Consider the following 24,682-nt stretch of genomic DNA (forward strand, 5'->3'; position numbering starts at 1 on the left):
CGCCAGTATTAGGATAAGCATCAGAGATAAGAGTGTTATTAAACAAGAAGGAATAATATCATAAATATGATAGCTTGCATGAAATAAGGCTGCCTGAGATGTTCAGAAGTTGTGATTTTAAAGCATTGAACACTTCCAAACAGTGATTTTCGAGGAGAATGGTTTCCATACCTTCAGTTTTAAGCCATGAAAGTGTTTCTCGAATACGGAGAGTGCCTCAGCTAGACATACATGGATTAAACAAGGCAAAGTGATTACCATAGAAAGCTTCCAAGAAAGTGTCATGCTCATCACAGAGCACCGCAACACAGCTAGTATACAGTTCGATGACCCGCATCGGTTGCTGCATCCATATTGCACTTAATATATGCAGGTGGTGGGCGACAAGCAAAGCAATCCTTCAACCTAGAACTGTCCATAGGTCGTTCCATTTGGAAAGTGTAAGGGTTTGGATAAAAATATAAACTCAAAAAATTGGTTTGGAAAAAAAAGTAAGGTCCGTTTAAAAAACAAGATTAGCCTTAATAAAGTTTTTGGCACAATTATATGTTATTTTGCTACTATTTTCTCACTGTTTTGCAACCATTTCACTATTATGTTGTTACTATTTTATTATTATTGTTTAGATATTGTATAACTCTTATTTTATTATTAATTTTGCCAATATTTTAGAAGTATTTTATTGTTAAGTTGCACCTATCGACTTCATTTGTTTCACTGAATATGTGTTTCAGAAAATGATTTACTTTTTCGGAAAATCTTAATATTTTCTGGTGTTTGGATGAATATATGCAAAATACTTTTTGTTGTTTAGCGATTTGAGATTTCTAATAAAACATACATACATTTGAGATTTTTTTTTTTCTTTTTTCTATTGTTTAATTGTGTTTATTTTATATTTATAAATTTATATTTTACATTATTCTTTGTAAAACAAAAACGACATAAACATCTATGAATATGGTAGTGATTTTCAAGATTATACATATATACATAGTGGAGTGAGGGTAGATCATGGAGCAGAGCATGTCAATTGTGAAACAATGTCAGGAGTGAAGCCCAAAAAAAATTGGGAGGATAGTAGAATTAAATTATATATTTTTACGATAGGAAAAATATAATTTCAACATTTTAATAGCCTACATCTTTATAATTTTTAAAGAATTAAATCAAACTTTTTATATTTTTAAAGGATCAAAGTGTAATTTTACTATTATTAATTTAAAATTTTATAAATTATAAAAAAACATAAATAAAAAATTTTCTATTTTAAGAGTGCAAGCCGCTACCAGCAGCAACTGGCTTCACCACTAAACAGTGGTGGATTAACAACATTGCCATTCTTACTCACAATTTTCTCCGTTTAAGGAACGGAGCGATGCCTTCATGGTGAAAATGGTTTCTAATTGTCCGAATTCTCCGACTGACTATCAAATAAATACGAAGAAGAAATTGTAGTCTTTTGATCGTCAACAGTTTTATAATAAAACTACAGCCATCAATTAAAATACAAAATCATTGACATTTTAAATTAAGTACTGTTGCTGGAAATTGGAAAATTGGCCAGTTTGCTTTTCATGCATTGATTTCAGTCCAGTCCAAAACTGAGTCGAGGAATCTCATGTTTGCCTCTCTTTTTCTTTTAATAATAATTTTAAACGTAGGGTATGAATATACGTCATAATCATTAAATAAAAATTACCTAAAATATTTTTATTAAATACAAACCCTCAACATTCTTAGCTTAATTAGTATATGTATTGTTATTAATATAAGAGGACGTGAGTTCGAATACGTTAAAACGTATTATCATCCTATTTATGAGTTAGAGAGGAGTTATATGGATAGTTCCAAGCATTGTGTCAAAAAAATAAATATAATCAATTTTTTTTTAACTTCACAAAGAGATTTTGTAAATACTTTAAATCTTCCTCTTTCACTAACAATATTAGTTAGATTAAATAATAAATATTTTGATATTTAAAGTTTTAACTAGATTAATATTGATATTATTATCGATATAGGAGGACATGGATTTGAGTATGCTCAAACGTATTATCCTCTTATTTAAAGATTGAGAAGGGTTATGGATAATTCTAAGCATTGTATCAAAAGAACAAATATGATAATAACTTATAATAAGATTTATGTTCAAAAATTTAAACTTAAAACTAGAAAAATAAAGAAAATCTCAAAATAAAAAAATCCTCTTTTCACGAACAAGTTATGTGAATAGTTAAAATTTGCTACAAATTATTAATTAAAATTAATTTATTTACTAGCTCATATATTAAAGCAGGGTGAATAAAAAATACTACTACTAGACGTAGCATGAATAACTAACTAAAGTTGAACTAAACAACCAGGATAAATCTTGAAAAAAACTCACATATTTACAGAAAAACTTTAATCTTGGGATTTTGAAGTTTCCTAAAATCTCCAACTTTTCCATTAAACCAATGCCTCGTGTATATAGAATTCAAGTTTTATAAAGAGACAAAAGAAATATAATAATAGAACATTGTTTTCTTTTACAGATTCAATTTAATTTGATTTTGAACTTAATCTAACTGAAATTAACATTTTAAAGAAAACATTAGATAGGAAAAATATAAAAGGTAGAAATTAGTTCTTTTAAATGAAGATGTAAAAACTGATTGAGTTTTAGTTCGATTAGTATCAACATTTTTATCATCAATCCTCTTTATTGAGGAAGGATTATAAGTAATTCTAAATATTATCTTGAAATGATCAAATTGTTAGATATACATTAGTTAGAAAGCATAAAAAAGATTCATATTTTCCCATTAGCTTGATGATTTACAAATTCTGGTTTCTTAAACCAAACCCAGATTCTTGTTCATGTTTTTTCATTAGTTGATTCATAAATTCTCTTCTTCCTTTTTCTGCGATTTTTAAACCATTACAATATATAAAAATATATAAAATTATACTTGATACTCACATTTTAACATGTTTTTGTTACAATGAAACACCTTAAACTCACACTTAGGCGAAATACACTGTAAAAGCAGCTTCGCTGTATGTTCTTGTTTGATAACAGCATCAGCTTTCTCCACCAGAACAGCCGTAACGATCCTCTCATACCCTCCGCCGCCACCGCTAGCGACGTACGCCACGAGCGCCGCCTGAACCGGAGGTAAACTGGGGTTATAAGCCGCCGATTCCATGTAAGACCCTTTGTATATCTTCCCTTCCACGTCCACTAAAGCCACCCCTGATGGACACCCGCTGTACGGCGCGTGGGATGCATTCGCCGCTTCCAGAGCCGCGTACTTTGAATTGTCACCGTCGCCGTTGATTTCGCCGTTGCGGGTATCGGGGCAAAACGACAATCCGTTTCGGTGAGGCTCGAGGAGAAGAGGGACGTCTTTTTCCAGCAAATCATCGGGGCCGAACCTGTGAGGTAAAAAATGAGATAAAGGAGCAAATTGCATGTCTTTATCGTTACGATTGTTGATCGTTTTGTTTTCTTTTTCCTTCTCGGTGGCGGTTATGAGGATGTTGACATCGGCGGCGGCGCGTAGCTCTTGGAGGAACTGGCGACAATGACCGCAAGGGGCGGCGGATACGGCGAGGAACTTGAGACATGGTTCCGCATTGAGGGAAAGGTTGGTGATTAAGAATTGCTCGGCGTGGACAGAATGGTTGAGAGGGAGACCCGGGAATTCCAGATTAACTCCGAAAAAGATCCGACCCGATGAGCCGACCCCGACGGCTCCTACGTGGTAGTTCGAGATTGGCGGACGTGCTAAGGCCTGGGCGGATTTGACCAACGACGGCAGGAGATGGAGCACCGTTTGCCGTGATTGTTTGGCCATTTGTTCTACTTCGGCAGAATCGATTACGAATCTGGGTCGGTCCATGTCGATAGATGGGTTAATGGGTTGACCCGGTCGGAGACTGTGGGACGAGAACGAGAGTTCCTTAAAATGAGGACGAAGGTACAAGAGGAAGAGGAAGGCAGTGAGGGAGGCTCATTTATAATGGGGAATCGGTTACAGTAACTTTTTTTTTACTTACTAACTTTTACTGCTATTACAGACAGTTCTTTTTACCGTATGGGTAGTAAATTTTGGTAGGTCCATATTATTTAGATAGATCCATCAAATCATGGAGACATAACGATATCCTATGCGAAGGAAAAAATAAAAAACAATATGATAAAAAACATAAAATACAAAATGTGATTATTATATTATTTTTCAATTAAAATTTTCAATAAAAGTATTATAATAGATTTCATTTCGTTCCATTAATAAAAAAATAGACAAATCAATCTTTGTATTTTATATTAAAAAAAAATTGGCCTATGTTAAAATTGATCTCTATACATCATCATAAGATAAACTGACACATCACGTGCCACTGTTTTGGTCCATGTTAATACCAATTTACTCTTTAATCTGACATAGAAAAAGTATTTTGTCTATATTTCAGTAGATGGAACAAAAAACAATTTAACTTTTAATACAAGTCTCGATTATATCTGCTCATTTTGACACGATGCCTAGAACTACTTGTAACTCCTCCTCAACCCTTAAATAGGAAGATAATGCGCTTCAAGGCATTCGAACCAACGTCCTCCTACATTAGCTACAATGTCTATGCCGTTCGAACTAAGAATCAATCGGCATCAAATTAATCTTATTTAATAAAATAAAAACAAAACATTATAATAATGTAAATTATAAAATTGAAATTGAAAATAAAATGATTATTACTATCACGTCTCATAATTCATATTTACCATATATATACATATTCATATTTAATTTAATCATTCATTTGAAAGAGACAGGGATTTTATTGAGTGAAAGCAAGAAACTGAGTGTGAATGAAAATGGATTCTATTCAATGGGGGCTATTATTGATTGAAAATAATCACACATTCAAGTAACCCACAAATAGAAATAAATAAAATAAATTTAAAACATTAAAAAAAATCCACTGCTCTTTGTTTTGTTTTTATTTTCTTTTTCTTTTTAATCTAATTTATTAATAAAATTTACCGATTGAATTTTAAATCAATTAGCATAGATATTATTGTCAATAAAAAAACGTAAATTTAAATACGTTAAAACATAAATAATTTTAAACATTATTTTAAAAAACAAATATAATCAGAATATATATCAATAGCATCCAACAGTCAACTTCAAATCATATATAAATGCAACAATAACAAAAAAAACCATAATAATTTATCTTAATCTGTCATCAAATTCTGGCATTTTGCAAACTTTAATATTCATAAGATAAAGCCAAGATTTGTACAATTTTCCTCTTCAGGAGGGCAGCTGTACAACTATGAATATTATATATATATATATATATATATATATAGTATAATCTCCATCTATAACCATTTTATTAATTTTTGTTATTTATTTTTACTTATTGATTACAAAATATAATTATTCTAATATTTATTATTTGAATTATAATTGCAACCATGTTTGTATTTCTTTTCAAAAAATATTTTATTTTAATTTTCACGTATCACTTATATTTTCATTGGCATGATTTTATTCTACATTTATTTATTATATCAACAAATAATTATATTCAATGAATATGAAAATAGTTTTTAAAAATAATAAATAAATAATTAAATTATTATTTATACTCCACAAACAAATTAAGGGATTAACAAATATAAATTAATTATATATATAAATATGATACTTACTATACTCTCTATTAACTTTTCGATTTAAAAAGCAATTCCAAGAGACAAAATCCACTAGCTATAAAATTCCCATTGGATGAAATTGAAATAAAAACTTATGAATGCACACATTATTTATAATAATAATAATAATAATTAATCGTTCAGAAATCTGTCTCGTCGGTGTTGGAAGATAATTAGGTCTATATACATACACATTCATACATGTCTTTTCCAAAGGAGCTAGTGGGTCATTGTTGAAGGGCATGTTGGCCACTCAAAAGTTGCATGATTTCGTGATGGAGATGAAACTTCCACCACATGCAAAAAAAATATATATATATATATATTAATTCGATTGATATAAATATTATTGTTAATATAAGCGGATGTAAGTTAGAATGCATTAAAGCATATTATCTTCCTATTTATAAGTTGTGGAATGATTATAAATAATTTTAGATATTATGTCGAAAAAACCAATATGATCAAAACCTATAATAAAATTATTTAAATATTCATATGTCTATGTTTATATTTAAATTATTTTATAGTTAATAATTTATATTATATTATATTTTATCATACTCATGATATGTTTAAAAATGTATGTATATAATAAAATTTAAAAACATGATATAATAACAAAATGGTAAAGCTAAGAGGCTTAATATTGTAATGTTTTGGATTTAAACTCTTTCATGTATTAAATTTTATATAAAAGATAAAATTATCCTTAAAAATATATTTATTACTTATTAAAAATAATTGATTTATGGTAAACTTTTTACTTGAATCGGTGGTTCGATTGAAAATGAAATGATTCATAAAAGCAGTTAAATATAATTTATTATTGAGTTTAAGACCTAAAAATAAGGGATTTATGATAAATTCATTACACAGTTAATGACTCGGTTAAAAATACTACTAACTCAATAAAATAATAAATAAATAATAGATAAATATTTCTATCATAATTTAATTTGTTTTCTGATATTTTATTCGTATTCTCGTTTTTGTTTTAAAACCCATATGCTTGTTATTTGTCCAAGTGATGCTGACATTGGGTGAATTCTTTGTTTATCTTAGTTGCTGCAAGCTTGCAAGCATTTGTTTTTATTCTATACTGAAAAAAGCCTATTTCGATTAAAGATATATTAGCCTTTTTTTTCCTTCTGACACTAAAATTGTACCCTTCCATGGTGGCCTCTTGATCATCGCCTATGAGTTCAAAGATGATGACCTTTACATTTGTTGGTGTTAATTGAAAATGAGTCTTATACGGTATGGGTTGGATGTTAATATGGGATGATGTTCACTTTGTTCATAAGAGAAAAGATTATATGAAATTGTGATTTCATATTATCTTTATCTTTTTAATAAAAAAATGACAAATTAGATTTTTTTTTCTTAACTTTTAGTATTTTTAGTTGGATTTGAATTTTTTTTCTCCTGTTCATAGTTGTTTTTGAGGGAAAAATTTTCAATAAGAAATAATTAGGTAAAAGTGTTGTGGAAGTTATTATATTAATAGTCAGATTATATTTTATCACTTTTATTTAAAAATAAATAAATTAATCATTGTACTTTAAATTAAAGAGTAAACTAGTCATTTTTTGTTAAAAAGTTCATTTACTTCTACTGTTAAAAATTGGTGGCTAGCGAAATAACTAGATAATTACAAATGACATGTCACGTACACCTCATGCTGATGCATAATGACTAGTTTTTAACATTAAAATTAATAAAAATTTTGACAAAATGACTTATTACTTTTTAATTTAACGATAATAATTAATTTGTCCATCTTTAAAATAAATAATACTGAGAATACAATTAAATTCTTAATATAAAGAATTCTATTATATATTTATCCAAATAAGCATACAATCATTTATCAAATCTAAAATATCTGCCCTCAGTTCTATTATGGTGGTGTTGGTGCCTTAAAGTGTTACAATCCTAATCATGTTAAAAATTATAGGCCAATCTCCTGTTGTATAGTTAATAAGTGCCTAGCCGTGATATTGGTAAAGAAGATCACCACATAGGTTCCTACAATGATGTCTCTTTATACAAGACAAAAGCATCATGACTAAGAACACATTAATGGGAAATTAGCTTGGTAGGGGTTATGGTAGAAACAAATTATGTTCACTTAAAACAAACATTCAAAAGTCGATTGAGTTTTAATTCGATTAGTATTGATATTGTTATCAGTTTAAAAAGACGTGGGATTGAATGCGCTAAAACACATTATTCTCCTATTTAAAGGTTGAAGTGAAATTATAAATAATTCTAAATATTGTATCAAAAAGAACATATATAGTACGAGGAGTTTAATGTTAAAAAAATATATTGAAAAGCTTGTATTGCAACATCTAAATTTTCTATGTCTCTCTATGATAGTGGAATGAATTTTCTTAATGATTATAAAGGAGAGAAATTTATTATCTCCTTACCATTTTGTGATCCTTATGAATATGTTATCCAAGCTTTTGGATATTGCCTTTGAAAATGGCATATTTTTCTCCATCCAAAATGTAATAGAATAAGAAAAGAATAAAGGTAAAAAAAAACCTTCTTTAGTCCCTTTTAAATTTAAAATTTAGTGAAATGATCCCTCTTAAAAAAATTAGAACAATTTAATCATTGTCAATTTTCAAAAGTGAGCAATTAAGAAAAATTAATTAAAACGTTAATGTTTTCATAAATTGCCCTCAAATTTTACACATTTTGTCAGTTTAGTCCTAATTTAACAAATTTATCCGGCAACATTTGTGTGAATGTTGAGGCTGAATTTGTTGATTTTTTAGAATTAAGGTCAAAACGGCAAAATATATAAACATTGAAGGCTAAAATTGTTATTATATCAATCAAAATTATGTACTATTGATGGAGGACATTAACGCTGTGATTAATTGTCCTTAGTTGCTCACTTTCGAAATTTACAAGGACTAGATTGCTTCAAATTTATTGAGAGGGGCTAATAAGTGTGTTAATCGTATTTTATCAAAGACTTGCATAATCTGAAGCGAAAATTTTCAAATTATACTATTGTGAATAGTTTTTTTTAAGGGTAAATTATATTAGTAGTAACACAATTATAAGTGTTTTTTTGTCATTCAACTATGAAAAGCTACAAAATTATTACCCAACTATTAGTAATTTTCTTTTTTGGTCACCTAACTATTTCAGATTTTTGAGTTTTCTATTTTTACATTAACTAATTGGTGATAAGAAAAAGACAAAATTAAATAATTAGATGATTAAAAAGAAATTTACTAATAGTTGAGTGACTATTTTATAACTTTTTATAGTCGAATGACAAAAAAAAAACCATAATTCAGTGACTTCTACCGTAATTTACTCTAGTTTGAAAAATAAAAATGGTGACCCTTATTAAAATTTGAAATGGATCCTAAACTAATGGAATACGTTGGTTCAATTGATAAGTTGGTTTAGCTCAAAGCACAAATTTTGAGTTTATTTCTTATTTTGTTCACGTTAATTTAGGTAAATTAGTTAAATAGTCACTTCAAGATTATCTCTTTCTTATTTTGGTCATTTTATTTTATTTCATTTTTTGAATTTAAAAACCGCTGTTAATATTTTTTTTTTTAGAATTTTAATTATTTTGATTACTCTTTCGTAAAACACCAAATGGAATGCTGAGTAGGCTGCCACATGTGTATTTATTTTTACATGTAATTAAATTAATTTCTCAAAAAATTTAAATTATTTTGCACAAAACGACATTGTTTCAACCATGAAAAAAAATAAACCTGAAAAATTCAACAAAAGCCCGCTTAAGTTATTCTTCGACCTTTCTTAGATCAGTATGGTTTGTAACCTTGAGGACACCTTTAATGGTGGAACAAGGAGTCTCGAGGGTATTGTTCATTTTCACCCGGTCAAGTATTTCAAGTGGGCGGGTACAATGACCTTGGGTTTGGGTTTCGATGGTTTGGCTTCTACAGTCGGAGTGTTTCTCTCTTTCTCATCGCCTGATCCCCATTATCATCATCTTCAGTTTGGCCGTGGGTGCTTTCTTCAATAGCCTCCAGGTGAGCAGCCTTTTCTGAATGTCAAAGTTCAAACAAGAAGGTAATGTAAGGTAAGCAAGTGAGTGAAAAAGCCATAGTGATAAAAGGTTTTGAGAGCAGGGAAAGTTACTGCTTGCTGATTTAGCCCCAGATGGAGTGGAAGCAGCAAGACAAGTCATCTCCAGAGACCTGTCGAAATGAATCCCTGGAGGGTTCTCACTTCTCAACTTTAATACTAAAAGCAATCAAGGCGCCCATTTGCTTGTTCAACACATCAGCTTCTTAAATTACCGCTTGCGCTTTTGCCCTATAAAACTTGTCCACTTTGTTGAACTCATCATCAAGCCTTCTAAAGTAAACCAGCTGATACTTTCCGTTAACCTCGTCGCCATTAATCTCGGGTTCAACAAGATCGAAGGAAACCTCCCGGTGAACGTCGCCGATTATCCAACGTTGTCTTCCCTGTCATTGTGTTACAATCGCTTACGTGGCGCGATCCCTTTGGGTTACGCCATAAGCTCGATTGCAAATTGCGTACTCTTTTTGCCGTGGCAAGCACAGCTGAGAATATGCCGACCCCGTAGACAACTATTCCCAATTTCCGGTAACCTTCGTATCGCCGGCAAAAAATTCCGCCGGAGGTTTTCCAATCAATAATGGTTTAAACCATTAAGAATTTAAGCATAAGATTGTGTTCTTTTCTGGGTCGAAACACGGTCGTTGGGTGCAAAATAATTTAAATTTTTTGAGAAATTAATTTATCTACGTGTAAAAATAAATACACATTTGACGGTCCAATCAACATTCAGTTTAACGGGAAAAAAGTTAAAATTTAAAAAATAATTTGGTATTTAAAATTTTTTTCAATTAGGTACCTAAATTTGGTATTTTTTTTCTAATTTAATATCTAAGCTTTTTCTAGGTTCAATTTGGTATATAAATTTATTTTATTAAATGTTATACAAATTATGCAAAACACTAACGGTGTTAACTTTTTTTTGTTATGCTACAAACATATTGTTAGTATTAGAGAAAATTCATATTAAAAATAGGTATTGAACTATACTTAACCAATTAATATTAAATAATATTTTTAAACCCCAAATTAAAAAATTATTATTTTTATTAATAAAATTAAAAGTAGTTGAACATATAAAATAATAAAATATTATATCATTTGTCATATATCGGTCATACATTAATTATTTTTGCTACTTCATAAAAAATAACATTATCTAGAGTAATTTATAAAGCATTTGACAAGTACCAAATTAGGAAGAAAAAAAAAGAAACAAGTTCAAGTATCAAATTGAATCCACTAAAAGTTTAAGTACTAATTTAAAAAAAATCAAATTTAGATACTAAATTTTAAAAATATATATTAAAATTTAGATACCAAATATTATATAAAATCAATTTTAAATAATAAAATAAAATAACCTCCAACGTCATAACAATCATTTATTATGTCCTAATTCTTTTCCAGTCACTGCGTTGTCTAGGACATGTTTGTGTCAGATTAGGCTAATGTTTTAGTTTGCTTAAATAATTTTATCATGAATTTGTCGATCCAGGGATCAAGGGGTGAAGCATGGTGCAAACACCATGATTTTAAATGATCTACGGCTGATTTTAAAATTATAATAATCATGCATTATCTATCTATAATATATCTATATTCATATTTATAGATGTATAAATTTTTGAATTAGTGTAATAAATCATTTTAATATCATTTTAATTAAAATTTACAATTTAAATTTTAAATTAAAAATTATTATGATAATATCTTTCAATATTTTACATAACATAACCACCTAAAACATATTTAATTTTAATTTACATTGTTATGATTTTATCCATAATTTCATGATTTTATATTTTTCATATTTTTATTATTTTTGTTTTGTCTAATATATTTTCTTTGAAAACATATGTGGTTTTATTTTTAGTTTCTAGACATATTTTTGGCGTAAATATGAGATTTATCAATGCAACGGTGTCACCATAAAGATTAGGAACCATTCTCAAATGGTCTTACTACAATAGATCATAGTAATTGTCATATATCCAATATGATGACGAGGATGATACGTCATTCGAGAATTGACCTTTTATGTATCATTGATACGGTGGGTTTCTTGGGGCTTTTGGTATAATAGCCTGAATTTTCAGTGGTGTCGGAATAGTGATTCGAGATCACTAAATCCGACAAATGAGTAGAAAATATTAATAATTTAGTGAATATAAGTTAAGTGTGAAGTTAGGAAAATTTTTGAAATAGCGAATAGTGTACTAGAAATAAAAAAAAATTAAATTAGAATCGGAAACGAGATATCGAGAGTTTGAAAATTCTTAAAACGAGCCATAAATATTTTTATAAATATTTATGGAGTGTTAATAAGTTAGTATTAAAGTTTCGTCAAGAAATTTTAAAGTTTTGATAGTTAATTGAATAAAAAGGATTAAATTGTAACAAATGTAAAATTATGGGAAATGATTAAATAGCTTAAATGATAAAAGAAAGAGGGTTTAAAAGGCAAATAGACCCAGATCTATTTGGGCTGGACGGCAAGGTGCATGAAATCAGCAGGAAAATTGATGAATTAAGGGCAAAATTGGAATATTGCAAAAATTTACTTAATCAACTAGGACTAAAGTGGAATTATCTAGAATTCTCATTATTTTTCTGCATTCTCATCAGCAAAAACACCATAGAAGGGTTTTCTTAAGCTGGTTTTTCATATTTTTACTGCAAGTAAGTTCAATTCTTGATTATTTCTTGAAATTTTTGTGTTTTATGACTTTTACAACTAGGTCCACTTGTTGAATTCATTAGTTTTGATTCTATGAAAGAAATTGAAAGTTGATATGAATATGTGCTGGAATTATATGATGATTTAGCATGGAATTAGAGTTTTAAATTGTTTATATGCTGATTTTATTGAAAGAATTGAATAGAAAGTGAATGTTTGGGGTCTAAAGGTGAAAAAGTTTGAAGTTAGGGTTTTATGAGGAAATTCTGAATTTAAATAATGGTGAAATAACTTATAATGTTAAGGTAAAGCATTAATTGGGAAGAATTAGCTTCATTGAGGGATTAATTGAGCAAGGACTGAATTGTATGAACTGTGAAATTTGGGGCAAAAATCGAAATCAGCATTTGCACTAAAACAGTTTTGGACAGTAGCAGTAGTCTAACTTTGAAAAATCACCATAAATTGTAGAAATGGAATTAGAAGATGAAAAAAATATGAAATTAAAGTTTATTGAGTCTAGTTTCTCATAGAAGAAACGGTGTAAGTAACGGAATTGTAGATCATGAGATATAATAGATTTTGTGAGACAATGTCAGAATGATTTCAGGATCCCTGTTCTGACTTTGAAAATAATCAAAATTGGAGAAAAATAATTAGGGGCTTAAATTTATATTTTTAAAATCCTTAATGAGTCTATTTTCAATAGAAACAAACATGGACATCATCCGAATTCTGTATGAAGATATAATTAATTTTTAGTGAAGAAGGGTCGGAATTGTCAGACAGCAGAACAGGGGTGACTTTAAAGAATAAACTGTACTTATTGGCTAAACCAAAAATTCTAAAAATTTTATGATAAGAAGATATATGAGTCTAGTTTCAGATAAAATTAGTGGATCCTAATTTGGAGTTCTGTAGCTAAAGATAAAAATAATCTAGTGACTATGACACCGATGGACAACATTGGAAAATACATAAGTAAACAATTAAATTATAGATAATATTACTTATAAGCGGGTTGAAGATGAAGTCAATACTGATAAATGAATGATTTTACAATGATAGATCGAGAACCCGAAGCAAGTCGAGGAAAAGAAAAAGTAGCTGATTAGTCCCACGAATTTTCACAAATTTTACAAATCAACCTGTAAGTTCATATGGTTGAAGTTTAATGATTATATGTTAATTTTATGAATTATATAATGTATGATGAAATATATTTATTGATGAATAGAAAATAAAATAACAACTTGAAAATCGAATAAATGATCAAATTGAGTGGAATGTCGGATTTGAGTACTTCTGATCAGTGACAAGTGATAAGTGGTAGCCTCAGCTACACTTATCGATCGATGATAAGTGACAAATGATAAGTGGTAGCTTAGCTACTCTTATCGATCAGTGACAAGTGATAAGTGATAAGTGGTAGCTTTAGCTACACTTATCGATCGATGACAAGTGATAAATGTGATCGATGTAAGGCAGTGGCGGGACTATGATTTTAAAAAGTGATAAGTGATCATATGCAAGCCCATAGTTATACTATGGCAAAGTGAAAGTGAAGTACTCAATTTTCCTTTACCATTCCCTAATTTGGTTAAAGAATGATATATGACAAATAGGCCCAAAAGAATTAATGGAAATGGATAAGTGGTAGTGAGTTTATATAGGGAACTCACCAATGATTGTGATTGACAGGTGAACTTAATAATTTTGTATATAGTATAAGTGTATAAATATTTGGTAAGATTTATGTTTTATGCCTATGAACTTACTAAGCTTTTATAAGCTTATTTGAGTGTATTCAATGTCTCTTGTAGATTGACGTGGAAGTGTACGGAGGATCGGATCAACACAGAGGATCACACTATCCAGATTATGTAACGGCCTAATTTTCAGTGGTGTCGGAAATGGTGATTTGAGATCACTAAATTCGACAAATAAGATTGAACAAGATAGTAATTTAATATTTATGAGTCAAGTAAGAATTTAGAAGAATTTGTGAAATGGTGAAATTAGTGAATTAAAAGAATTTATTAGGTCAAGCGGGTCAAAAATGAGGTATCGAGACCTCAAAGTTGAAAATCGAGCTATAAATATTTTTATAAATATTTATGGAGTGTCATTGAGTTAGTATTAAAGTTTAGTTAGAAAATTTTAACGTTTGGATGGCTAATTAATTGAAAAGGATTAAATTGAAAATAGTACAAAATTTGTTAAATTGTGAGTAAATAGCTTAAGTATTTAAAAGATGGATTTAAAGAGCAATTAGACCCAAAGGTTAATGGCTGGACGGTTTGGGTATGAAATAAGCAAGAAAACAATGTGAACAAGGGCAAAATTGGAAATAGATAAAAGTTAATAGTTAAATAATGATGTAATTGAAAAATCTAGACATTTTCTTCATAATTTCTCAGCCAAAACGCCATAGAAGGTCTGGAGAAAGCTGGTTTTCATATTTTTACATCATGTGAGTCTAATTCTTGCTTTTTCTTGATAATTTTTATGTTTTTATGACTTTTACAATTAGGTCCACTTGTAGAATTCATTAGTTTTTGATTTTATGGGTGAAATTGGAAGTTACCCTGGATGGATAACGGAATTTTATGATGAATTATTATGAAATTTAAGTTCTAATTTCATATTAAGGTGGTTTTATTAAGTGATTTTGATAGGAAATGATATTTAGGACCTAATTGTGAAAAAGTTGTGAATTGAAGGTTGCTGTTGAAATTCAGAATATAAAAGGTTTTTAAATAGTTTATAATGATAAAATAAAGTGTTAATTGAGAAAAATTAGTTTAATTGATGGGTGAATTGAGTAGGGACTAAATTGTGAAAACTGTAAATTTTGGGGTAAAAGTGCAATTTAGAAATTTGAACAGCATAAATTGTGAAGTGAAATAGAAATCAAATAAATGCTAATGAGTAGAAATATTTTATATTATAGATCAAGAATCCAAAGAAGAACGAGGAAAAGAAAAAGTTGCGGAATAGTCTCAAAATTTCAATATCTTCTACAAATTAGCCGGGTAAGTTCATATGGTTGAAATTAGATGTTTATTTGTGAATGATTGAAGTATATAATGTGTTATTATATACGAATTTGTTGTGGGATTGTGTAGATTTTGTTAATGAAAGAATAAATGTGGAAATGCAAATTAGGAAAACGCAGGATTGAGTAATGCGTTAAGTATCGTGGCGTGTGATGAATTGATTGGATAAGACCATGGTTGTTCCATGGCAAAGTGTGAAATGTAGGTATGGTATCATCCATCTTGAGTTGTGAAATGTAGGTATGGTATTATCCATCTTGAAATGTGAAATGTAGGGATGGTATTATCAAACCCATCTTGAGTTAAGAAATGTAGGTATGGCATTTCCCATACCGAGTTGAAAAATGTAGGTATGGTATTTCAATGAGGAAAACCATACTGAGTTGTGAATCGTGGCATTGAGCAACGACGTACTCAATTTCGTAAGCCGTTTCCTAATTTGATTATAAGAAATAAAGAGAAGTGATCCAAATGAAAGAGATTGAGTAGTTATTCTTGTTGAGCTCAACTATGTGAATTATTATAACAATGGTTGTGAATCGCAGGAAACTTTAGTAAATGTTTTGGTATTGTTTGCAAATATTATGTTTGGTAAGCATTACTTTTAACCTATGAACTTACTAAGCTTCAATAAGCTTACTTGTGTGTGTTTAATATTTTTATGTAGATTGACTTGAAGTGAAGTGGGTAGATCGGATCAACACAACAAAGCACACTATCCAGATCAATTCCGGTAGCTTTTGTTTTATGTTTGAAGATTTATATGGCATGTATAGAGTTTGAATGAATTGAAGTAAAGATGTTATAAACTAGTTAATAATATTTGTACTAAAATAGTTTTCGGTAAGTAGCAGTAGTTTGACTTTGAAAAATCACTAAAAATAGTAGAAATGGAATTAAATAATGAATAAATTATGGAATCGAATCTCGATGAGTCTATTTTCATATGGAAGAAGCAAAACAGGTATATGAGCTATATTTTATGAGATGTTTAAATTTTTGTGAAACAGGGCCAGAGCAATTTCTGGATCCCCTGTTCTGACTTTGGAAATTCACCATAAATTTTACAAAGATAATTAGAAGTCATACTTTATATGTACAGATTCCTTATTGAGTCTAGTTTTATTAGAGACAAACGGCATAGTCATTGAAGCTCTGTACAGAGAGATATCTGATTCGTAATACACAAAGGTCAGAGTAGTCAAACCCTGAAACAGGGAGATTTTAAATAATAAACTGTACTAATTGGCTTGACCAAAATTCTAGAAAAAATTGGTAAGTAGATATATGAGTATAAATTCAGAGAAAATTTACAGATTTGTATTTCGAGTTTTATAACTCGAGATATGAATTATTTAGCAACTATGACACAGTTGGACAGCTTGTCTGGAAAGTGTGATATAAATTGTTTGAATTTGTTTAAGTGCTCAAATAAGTTTAGTAATGCCTCGTGCTCGACTCGTGACGGTCTCGGGTAAAGGGGCGTTACATTTATTGGTATCGAGCCTGGTTTAGTCGATTCTCGGAGCGAATTTGATGTGTAAAGTGTTTAAAATACATGCCATATAAATCGTGATAGTGTGATGTAAATAATCCGATCTAATTACTAATTTTGTTATAGATTGTAAAGATGTCGATAGACCCGATGGTGCTAGTCGGGAAGAGGAAGTTAATAGTAGAATGAGACTTCGAAGCGAGGGAACAAGTGGTAATGTCCGATTTCTTTGATGAGAGAGGAAGAACTTAAAAATATGATTTACGGATTAATGAATCGGTGGTATCATGAAACAATACAAGGAAGAAGTCAGGCACAACAACCTCCTCCTCCCCTCTTGTACCACGAGTTACAACCCGGTTGCTCCTCCTTTAATAGATGAATCTAGCAAAAGAACACCAATTGAAAAACTCGAAAGTTTGGAGTGAAGAATTTCGAGGAGATCGGACGATGATCCGGTTAAAGCGAGTATTGGTTAAAGAGTTTGGAGAGAGTTTTAAGCAGATGATGTGTTCTCAGGAGGACTATTTGGGATGTCTGATTTCGCTATTGAAAGAAGAAGCGTATAATTGGTGGGAAACCATTGAGGCGATGGTACTGCAGATAAACTTACAGGAATTCTTCCAAAAGCGAATTTAAGAAGAAGTATGTGGGAAAGAGATATTTAGATAAGAAGAAGAGAATTTCTTGATATTCGACAAGGGAATAAAACAGTGGCGAATATGAAAGAGAATTTGTGTATCTCAATAGATATGCTCGGGATGTTGTGCCGACAGAGGAAGAAATGTGCATTAGATTTGAAGAAGGGCTTAATGATGAAATCAAAATGATGATTGGAGGTCAGAGATTCGAGAATTTGTGATTACATCGATCGAGCTCAAAAGATGGAAGAAGTGTATATGAGAAAGATGCAAAGAGAAAGAAGAGGTAAAGAGGTATACAAAAGAAGTTTCTCTAGACCAACTTCGACTTTTCCGCCAAAAAGTTCGAGAGATGATTCGGTCGACTGTTATAATCCCGAACGATCGAATAACGATAAAACGACTCAACAAGATGTCGGAGTAACTAAGAAACCAGCAGACTAGTGTTAGTAGTGTGCAAAATATTCGAGACTTAGATGTAAAAATTGTGGTAGATTTTATATTGGTGAGTGTTGGGGAAGAGCGGAGCTTGCTATAAATGTGGTGGGCCTGATCATTTTATTCGGGTCATCCTCAATTATTAAAAGAAGATAGAGAACAAGGGAGAAGCAAGCAAATACTCCTCGAGAAAGGTAAGCGTTCAGGTCAAAGTAGTGCTCTGGATTTTGTTCATTCGAACGAGAATCATGAGCTGATCGAGACAAGAGTACTGCGACGTACATATGCTATCCGGCAAGGGAAGAAGCTTCGCTCCGGATGTGATAGTGGTAATTTCTATCTTTTGATGATTCTGTATGCTTTAATTGATCCCGGATCTACACATTCATATATTTACCTTTGCATTAGTGTCGAAAAGAAAATGACTGTTGAGTCCATGACCTTGAATTGCAAGTCACTAATCCACTAGGGCAAAGTGTGTTGGTTAATTTAATATGTCGAATTGTCCTTTGAAAATACAAGGTCGTGAATTCTCTGCTGATTTAATGTTGTTACCTTTCCGAGAATTTGATGTTATTCTTGGAATGGATTGGTTGATTGAACACGATGCCATAGTGAATTGTAGAGAAAAACGGATTGATTTAAAATGTCGATGGGGAAATAGTTTGGTGAGTTTGGGGATAAAAGAATGATGTCGGGATTATTTCACCTTTACATTTCGAAAATTGATTCGGAAAGGTAATAAAGCATTTCTAGCTTATATTCTTGATACTCGGGGTTCGAATTGAAGATGGAACAATTGTCGATTGTTAATGAGTTCTTGATGTGTTTCTGAGGAATTACGGTTTACCCCGGATCGTGAGGTTGAATTCACAATTGATGTAATTAAAATGCAGCTCAATATCAATAACACCGTATAGAATGGCACCGGTGAGTTAAAGAGTTGAAGACACAGTTGCAAGAGTTATTGGATAAAGGGTTCATCGGACCGAGTACATCACCTTGGGCGCACTTTGTCTTATTTGTGAAAAAGAAAGATGGTTCGTTGCCATTTGATTCTGAGCGATTGAATAAGGTAACAATTAAAATAAATATCCATTACCTCGTATCGATGATTTGTTTGATCAACTGAAAGGTCTTTGCAGTGTTCTCAAAAATAGACCTTAGATCCTGGGTATTATCATTTGAAGGTTAAAGAGTGTGATGTGCCAAAGCGCGCTTTTGAACTCGGTATGGTCACTACGAATTTTGGTAATGCCTTTTGGTTTAACGAATGCCCTGCTGCATTTATGGATTTAATGAATCGAATTTTTCAGTCTTATTTGGATAGATTTGTGGTGGTATTTATTGATGACATATTGGTCTATTCAAAGCGAGAATCCGAACATGCACAAAGACTTGAGAATTGTACTACGACTTTGAGAGAAAAACAGTTATATGCGAAATTTAGTAAATGTGAGTTTTGGCTTCATGAGGTTGGATTTACGGGTCATATTATATCAGTGAAGGAATTCGTGTGGATCCAAGTAAAGTTTGGCGGTGGTGAATTGGAAAACACCGAAGAATGTAAGCGAAGTGCGAAGTTTTCGGGATTAGCGAGGATACTATCGCCGTTTTGTAAAGAATTTTTCCATGATTGCTTCACCAATGACTCGTTTATTACGGAAGAATGTTGAGTTTATGTGGTCGATGAATGTCGTGAGCTTTGATCGATTAAAGAAAATGTTAATGAAGCTCGGTCTTAACTCAACCGAATCGGTATACCGTATATTGTGTCTGATGATGCATCTTTAAGTGGTTTGGGTTGTGTGTTAATGCGATCGGGAAAGGTAGTGGCTTATGCTTCACGGCAATTAAAACCACATGAAAAGAATTACCCTACACATGATCTTGAGTTAATTGCAATTGTTTTTGCCTTAAAAATTTGGAGACACTATTTATATGGTGAGAAGTGTTATATGTATACGGATCACAAAAGTTTGAAATACTTAATGACTCGAAGGAACCGAACTTAAGAGCGAGAGGCGGTGGTTAGAGTTCTTTGAAAGACTATGATTTGGTTATTGACTATCATCCGGGAAAGCTAATGTAGTTCTTGATGCCTTGAGTCGAAAGTCATCCTTGTTTGCACTTCGCAATGAATGCTCATTTGGCTCTTAATGAAGAAGGTGTTGTATTAGTAGAATTGAAGGTAAAACCAATGTTTCTTCAACAAATTCGAAGCTGCAGAATGAAGATCCAAAATTGGTCTTGAAACGACAAATGGTTCGGGATAATTTAGATTCGAGTTCGATATTGATGATGAAGGTATATTGCGCTATCATAATAGGATTTGTGTTCCCAATAATTACGATTTAAAGAATGATATTCTTTCGAAGCACATAATGGTATGTATTCTATTCATCCGGTAGTACAAAAATGTATGGTGATCTGAAAAAGACATATTGGTGGCTCGGTATGAAAAGAGAAATTTGAATTTATTGCAAAATGTTTGATTTGCCGACAAGTTAAAGCGAGCATCAAGTGCCAACGGGTTTATTACAACCCATTATGATTCTGAATGGAAGTGGGAGCATATTTCAATGGATTTTGTGTCGGGATTGCTGTGACTCGAGAAAGAAAGATTCGATATGGGTGATTGTTGATAGATTGACAAAGTCAAGACACTTTATTCGATCGAATAGATTTTTCACTTAATAAGTTAGCGAATTGTATGTGTCGGAGATTGTGAGACTACATGGAGTTCAATATCTATCATTTCGCATCGGGATCCGAGGTTTACTTCAAGATTTTGGAATAAATTGCAAGAAGCCTTAGGCACCAGATTGAATTTTAGTACTGACATTTCATCCTCAAACAGATGGACGATCGAGCGAGTGATTCAAATTTTAGAAGATATGTTAAGATGTTGTATACTCGAGTTTGGTGACAGTTGGGAAAGGTATTTACTGTTGGTGAGTTTGCTTACAACAATAGCTATCAGTCTAGTATAAAAATGACACCATTTGAGGCTCTTTATGGTAGAAAATGCAAGACTCCATTGTGTTGGTGCGAATTGAGTGAATCAAAAATAGTTGGGGTTGATTGATTCGAGAAACCAAGAGAAAGTCTGGATTATTCGAGATAGTCTAAAAGTCGCTTCAGATCGTCGGAAGTCATATCGGATTTAAACGAAGAGACATAGAATATGCAGTGGGTGATCGAGTATTTTAAAAGTTTCACCATGGAAAAGGGTGTTACGATTTGGTAAAAGGGAAAATTAAGTCCGAGATTCATAGGGCCATATGAAATTGTGGAAAGGGTTGGTCCTGTGGCTTATCGTTTGGCTTTACCTCCGGAACTTGAGAAGATTCACAATGTGTTTCATGTGTCTATGCTAAGGCGGTATAGGTCAGATCCTTCACACGTAATTCCCATCTGAAATTGAGCTTCAACCGGATATGACTTATTCAGAAGAACCAGTGAAGATTTTGGCTCGTGAAGTTAAGGAATTGCGGAACAAAAGAGTACCATTGGTTAAAGTATTATGGCATCGACATGGTATGGAGGAGGCAACCTGGGAAACAGAGGAGTCAATAAGATCACAGTATCCAAATCTATTTTCAGGTAACAAATTTCGAGGACGAAATTTTTAAAGGGGGGGAGAGTTGTAACGGCCTAATTTTCAGTGGTGTCGGAAATGGTGATTTGAGATCACTAAATTCGACAAATAAGATTGAACAAGATAGTAATTTAATATTTATGAGTCAAGTAAGAATTTAGAAGAATTTGTGAAATGGTGAAATTAGTGAATTAAAAGAATTTATTAGGTCAAACGGGTCAAAAATGAGGTATCGAGACCTCAAAGTTGAAAATCGAGCTATAAATATTTTTATAAATATTTATGGAGTGTCATTGAGTTAGTATTAAAGTTTCGTTAGAAAATTTTAACGTTTGGATGGCTAATTAATTGAAAAGGATTAAATTGAAAATAGTACAAAATTTGTTAAATTGTGAGTAAATAGCTTAAGTATTTAAAAGATGGATTTAAAGAGCAATTAGACCCAAAGGTTAATGGCTGGACGGTTTGGGTATGAAATAAGCAAGAAAACAATGTGAACAAGGGCAAAATTGGAAATAGATAAAAGTTAATAGTTAAATAATGATGTAATTGAAAAATCTAGACATTTTCTTCATAATTTCTCAGCCAAAACGCCATAGAAGGTCTGGAGAAAGCTGGTTTTCATATTTTTACATCATGTGAGTCTAATTCTTGCTTTTTCTTGATAATTTTATGTTTTATGACTTTTACAATTAGGTCCACTTGTAGAATTCATTAGTTTTTAATTTTATGGGTGAAATTGGAAGTTACCCTGGATGGATAAGGAATTTTATGATTAATTATTATGAAATTTAAGTTCTAATTTCATATTAAGGTGGTTTTATTAAGTGATTTTGATAGGAAATGATATTTAGGATCTAATTGTGAAAAAGTTGTGAATTGAAGGTTGCTGTTGAAATTCAGAATATAAAAGGTTTTGAAATAGTTTATAATGATAAAATAAAGTGTTAATTGAGAAAAATTAGTTCAATTGATGGGTGAATTGAGTAGGGACTAAATTGTGAAAACTGTAAATTTTGGGGTAAAAGTGCAATTTCGAAATTTGAACAGCATAAATTGTGAAGTGAAATAGAAATCAAATAAATGCTAATGAGTAGAAATATTTTATATTATAGATCAAGAATCCAAAGAAGAACAAGGAAAAGAAAAAGTTGCGGAATAGTCCCAAAATTTCAATATCTTCTACAAATTAGCGGGTAAGTTCATATGGTTGAAATTAGATGTTTATTTGTGAATGATTGAAGTATATAATGTGTTATTATATACTAATTTGTTGTGTGATTGTGTAGATTTTGTTAATGAAAGAATAAATGTGGAAATGCAAATTAGGAAAACGCAGGATTGAGTATGTTAGTATCGTGACGTGTGATGAATTGATGGATAAGACCATGGTTGTTCCATGGCAAAGTGTGAAATGTAGGTATGGTATCATCCATACTTGAGTTGTGAAATGTAGGTATGGTATTATCCATCTTGAAATGTGAAATGTAGGGATGGTATTATCAAACCCATCTTGAGTTAAGAAATGTAGGTATGGCATTTCCCATACCGAGTTGAAAAATGTAGGTATGGTATTTCAATGAGGAAAACCATACTGAGTTGTGAATCGTGGCATTGAGCAACGACGTACTCAATTTTCGTAAGCCGTTTCCTAATTTGATTATAAGAAATAAAGAGAAGTGATCCAAATGAAAGAGATTGAGTAGTTATTCTTGTTGAGCTCAACTATGTGAATTATTATAACAATGGTTGTGAATCGCAGGAAACTTTAGTAAATGTTTTGGTATTGTTTGGAAATATTATGTTTGGTAAGCATTACTTTTAACCTATGAACTTACTAAGCTTCAATAAGCTTACTTGTGTGTGTTTAATATTTTATGTAGATTGACTTGAAGTGAAGTGGGTAGATCGGATCAACACAACAAAGCACACTATCCAGATCAATTCCGGTAGCTTTTGTTTTATGTTTGAAGATTTATATGGCATGTATAGAGTTTGAATGAATTGAAGTAAAGATGTTATAAACTAGTTAATAATATTTGTACTAAAATAGTTTTCGGTAAGTAGCAGTAGTTTGACTTTGAAAAATCACTAAAAATAGTAGAAATGGAATTAAATAATGAATAAATTATGGAATCGAATCTCGATGAGTCTATTTTCATATGGAAGAAGCAAAACAGGTATATGAGCTATATTTTATGAGATGTTTAAATTTTTGTGAAACAGGGCCAGAGCAATTTCTGGATCCCCTGTCCTGACTTTGGAAATTCACCATAAATTTTACAAAGATAATTAGAAGTCATACTTTATATGTACAGATTCCTTATTGAGTCTAGTTTTATTAGAGACAAACGGCATAGTCATTGAAGCTCTGTACAGAGAGATATCTGATTCGTAATACACAAAGGTCAGAGTAGTCAAACCCTGAAACAGGGAGATTTTAAATAATAAACTGTACTAATTGGCTTGACCAAAATTATAGAAAAAATTGGTAAGTAGATATATGAGTATAAACTCAGAGAAAATTTACGGATTTGGATTTGAGTTTTATAACTCGAGATATGAATTATTTAGCAACTATGACACAGTTGGACAGCTTGTCTGGAAAGTGTGATATAAATTGTTTGAATTTGTTTAAGTGCTCAAATAAGTTTAGTAATGCCTCGTGCTCGACTCCGGCGACGGTCTCGGGTAAAGGGGGCGTTACAGATTATCTCCGGTAGCTTTTGTAAATTTCCTTTTTGATTTATATGGCATGTATAAGGCTTGGTGATTATATAAATATTAAGACTTGTTTAATGAATATACATTAAAGTAAAGAATGATGAGTAAGTTAAATAGTATAATTATAATAGAAGTATAATTTTGTATTAAATTGATTGAAATGAATTGGTTGGTTGGATTGGTCTTGGTTTTAAAAATTGCAGGGAAGGTTAGATATTTATAAAGGGGTT

The 24,682-nt window shown here is 31.0% G+C and overlaps 1 protein-coding gene and 1 long non-coding RNA gene across 2 annotated transcripts; one reads left to right on the forward strand and one right to left on the reverse strand.

Moving 5' to 3' along the window:
- Positions 1 to 2,833: 2,833 nt before the first annotated feature.
- Positions 2,834 to 3,995, reverse strand: LOC108461614 (cytidine deaminase 1-like). The gene has a single exon (XM_017761509.2). The coding sequence runs from the start codon at positions 3,885 to 3,887 to the stop codon at positions 2,949 to 2,951; it is 939 nt and encodes a 312-aa protein (XP_017616998.1). The 5' UTR covers positions 3,888 to 3,995; the 3' UTR covers positions 2,834 to 2,948.
- An 11,451-nt stretch (positions 3,996 to 15,446) lies between these two features.
- Positions 15,447 to 16,478, forward strand: LOC128286604 (uncharacterized). Its single transcript, XR_008277217.1, has 2 exons — positions 15,447 to 15,529; positions 16,221 to 16,478. It is a non-coding gene; the product is annotated as an uncharacterized LOC128286604 (long non-coding RNA).
- The last annotated feature ends 8,204 nt before the right edge of the window (positions 16,479 to 24,682 follow it).

Source organism: Gossypium arboreum, chromosome 13 (genome assembly GCF_025698485.1).
Source record: "Gossypium arboreum isolate Shixiya-1 chromosome 13, ASM2569848v2, whole genome shotgun sequence".
Lineage (NCBI taxonomy): Eukaryota > Viridiplantae > Streptophyta > Magnoliopsida > Malvales > Malvaceae > Gossypium > Gossypium arboreum.

Excerpts from the sequence above, each read along its gene's own strand:
- LOC108461614 (XM_017761509.2), bottom strand. The coding sequence starts at position 3,887 with ATGGACCGACCCAGATTCGTAATCGATTCTGCCGAAGTAGAACAAATG.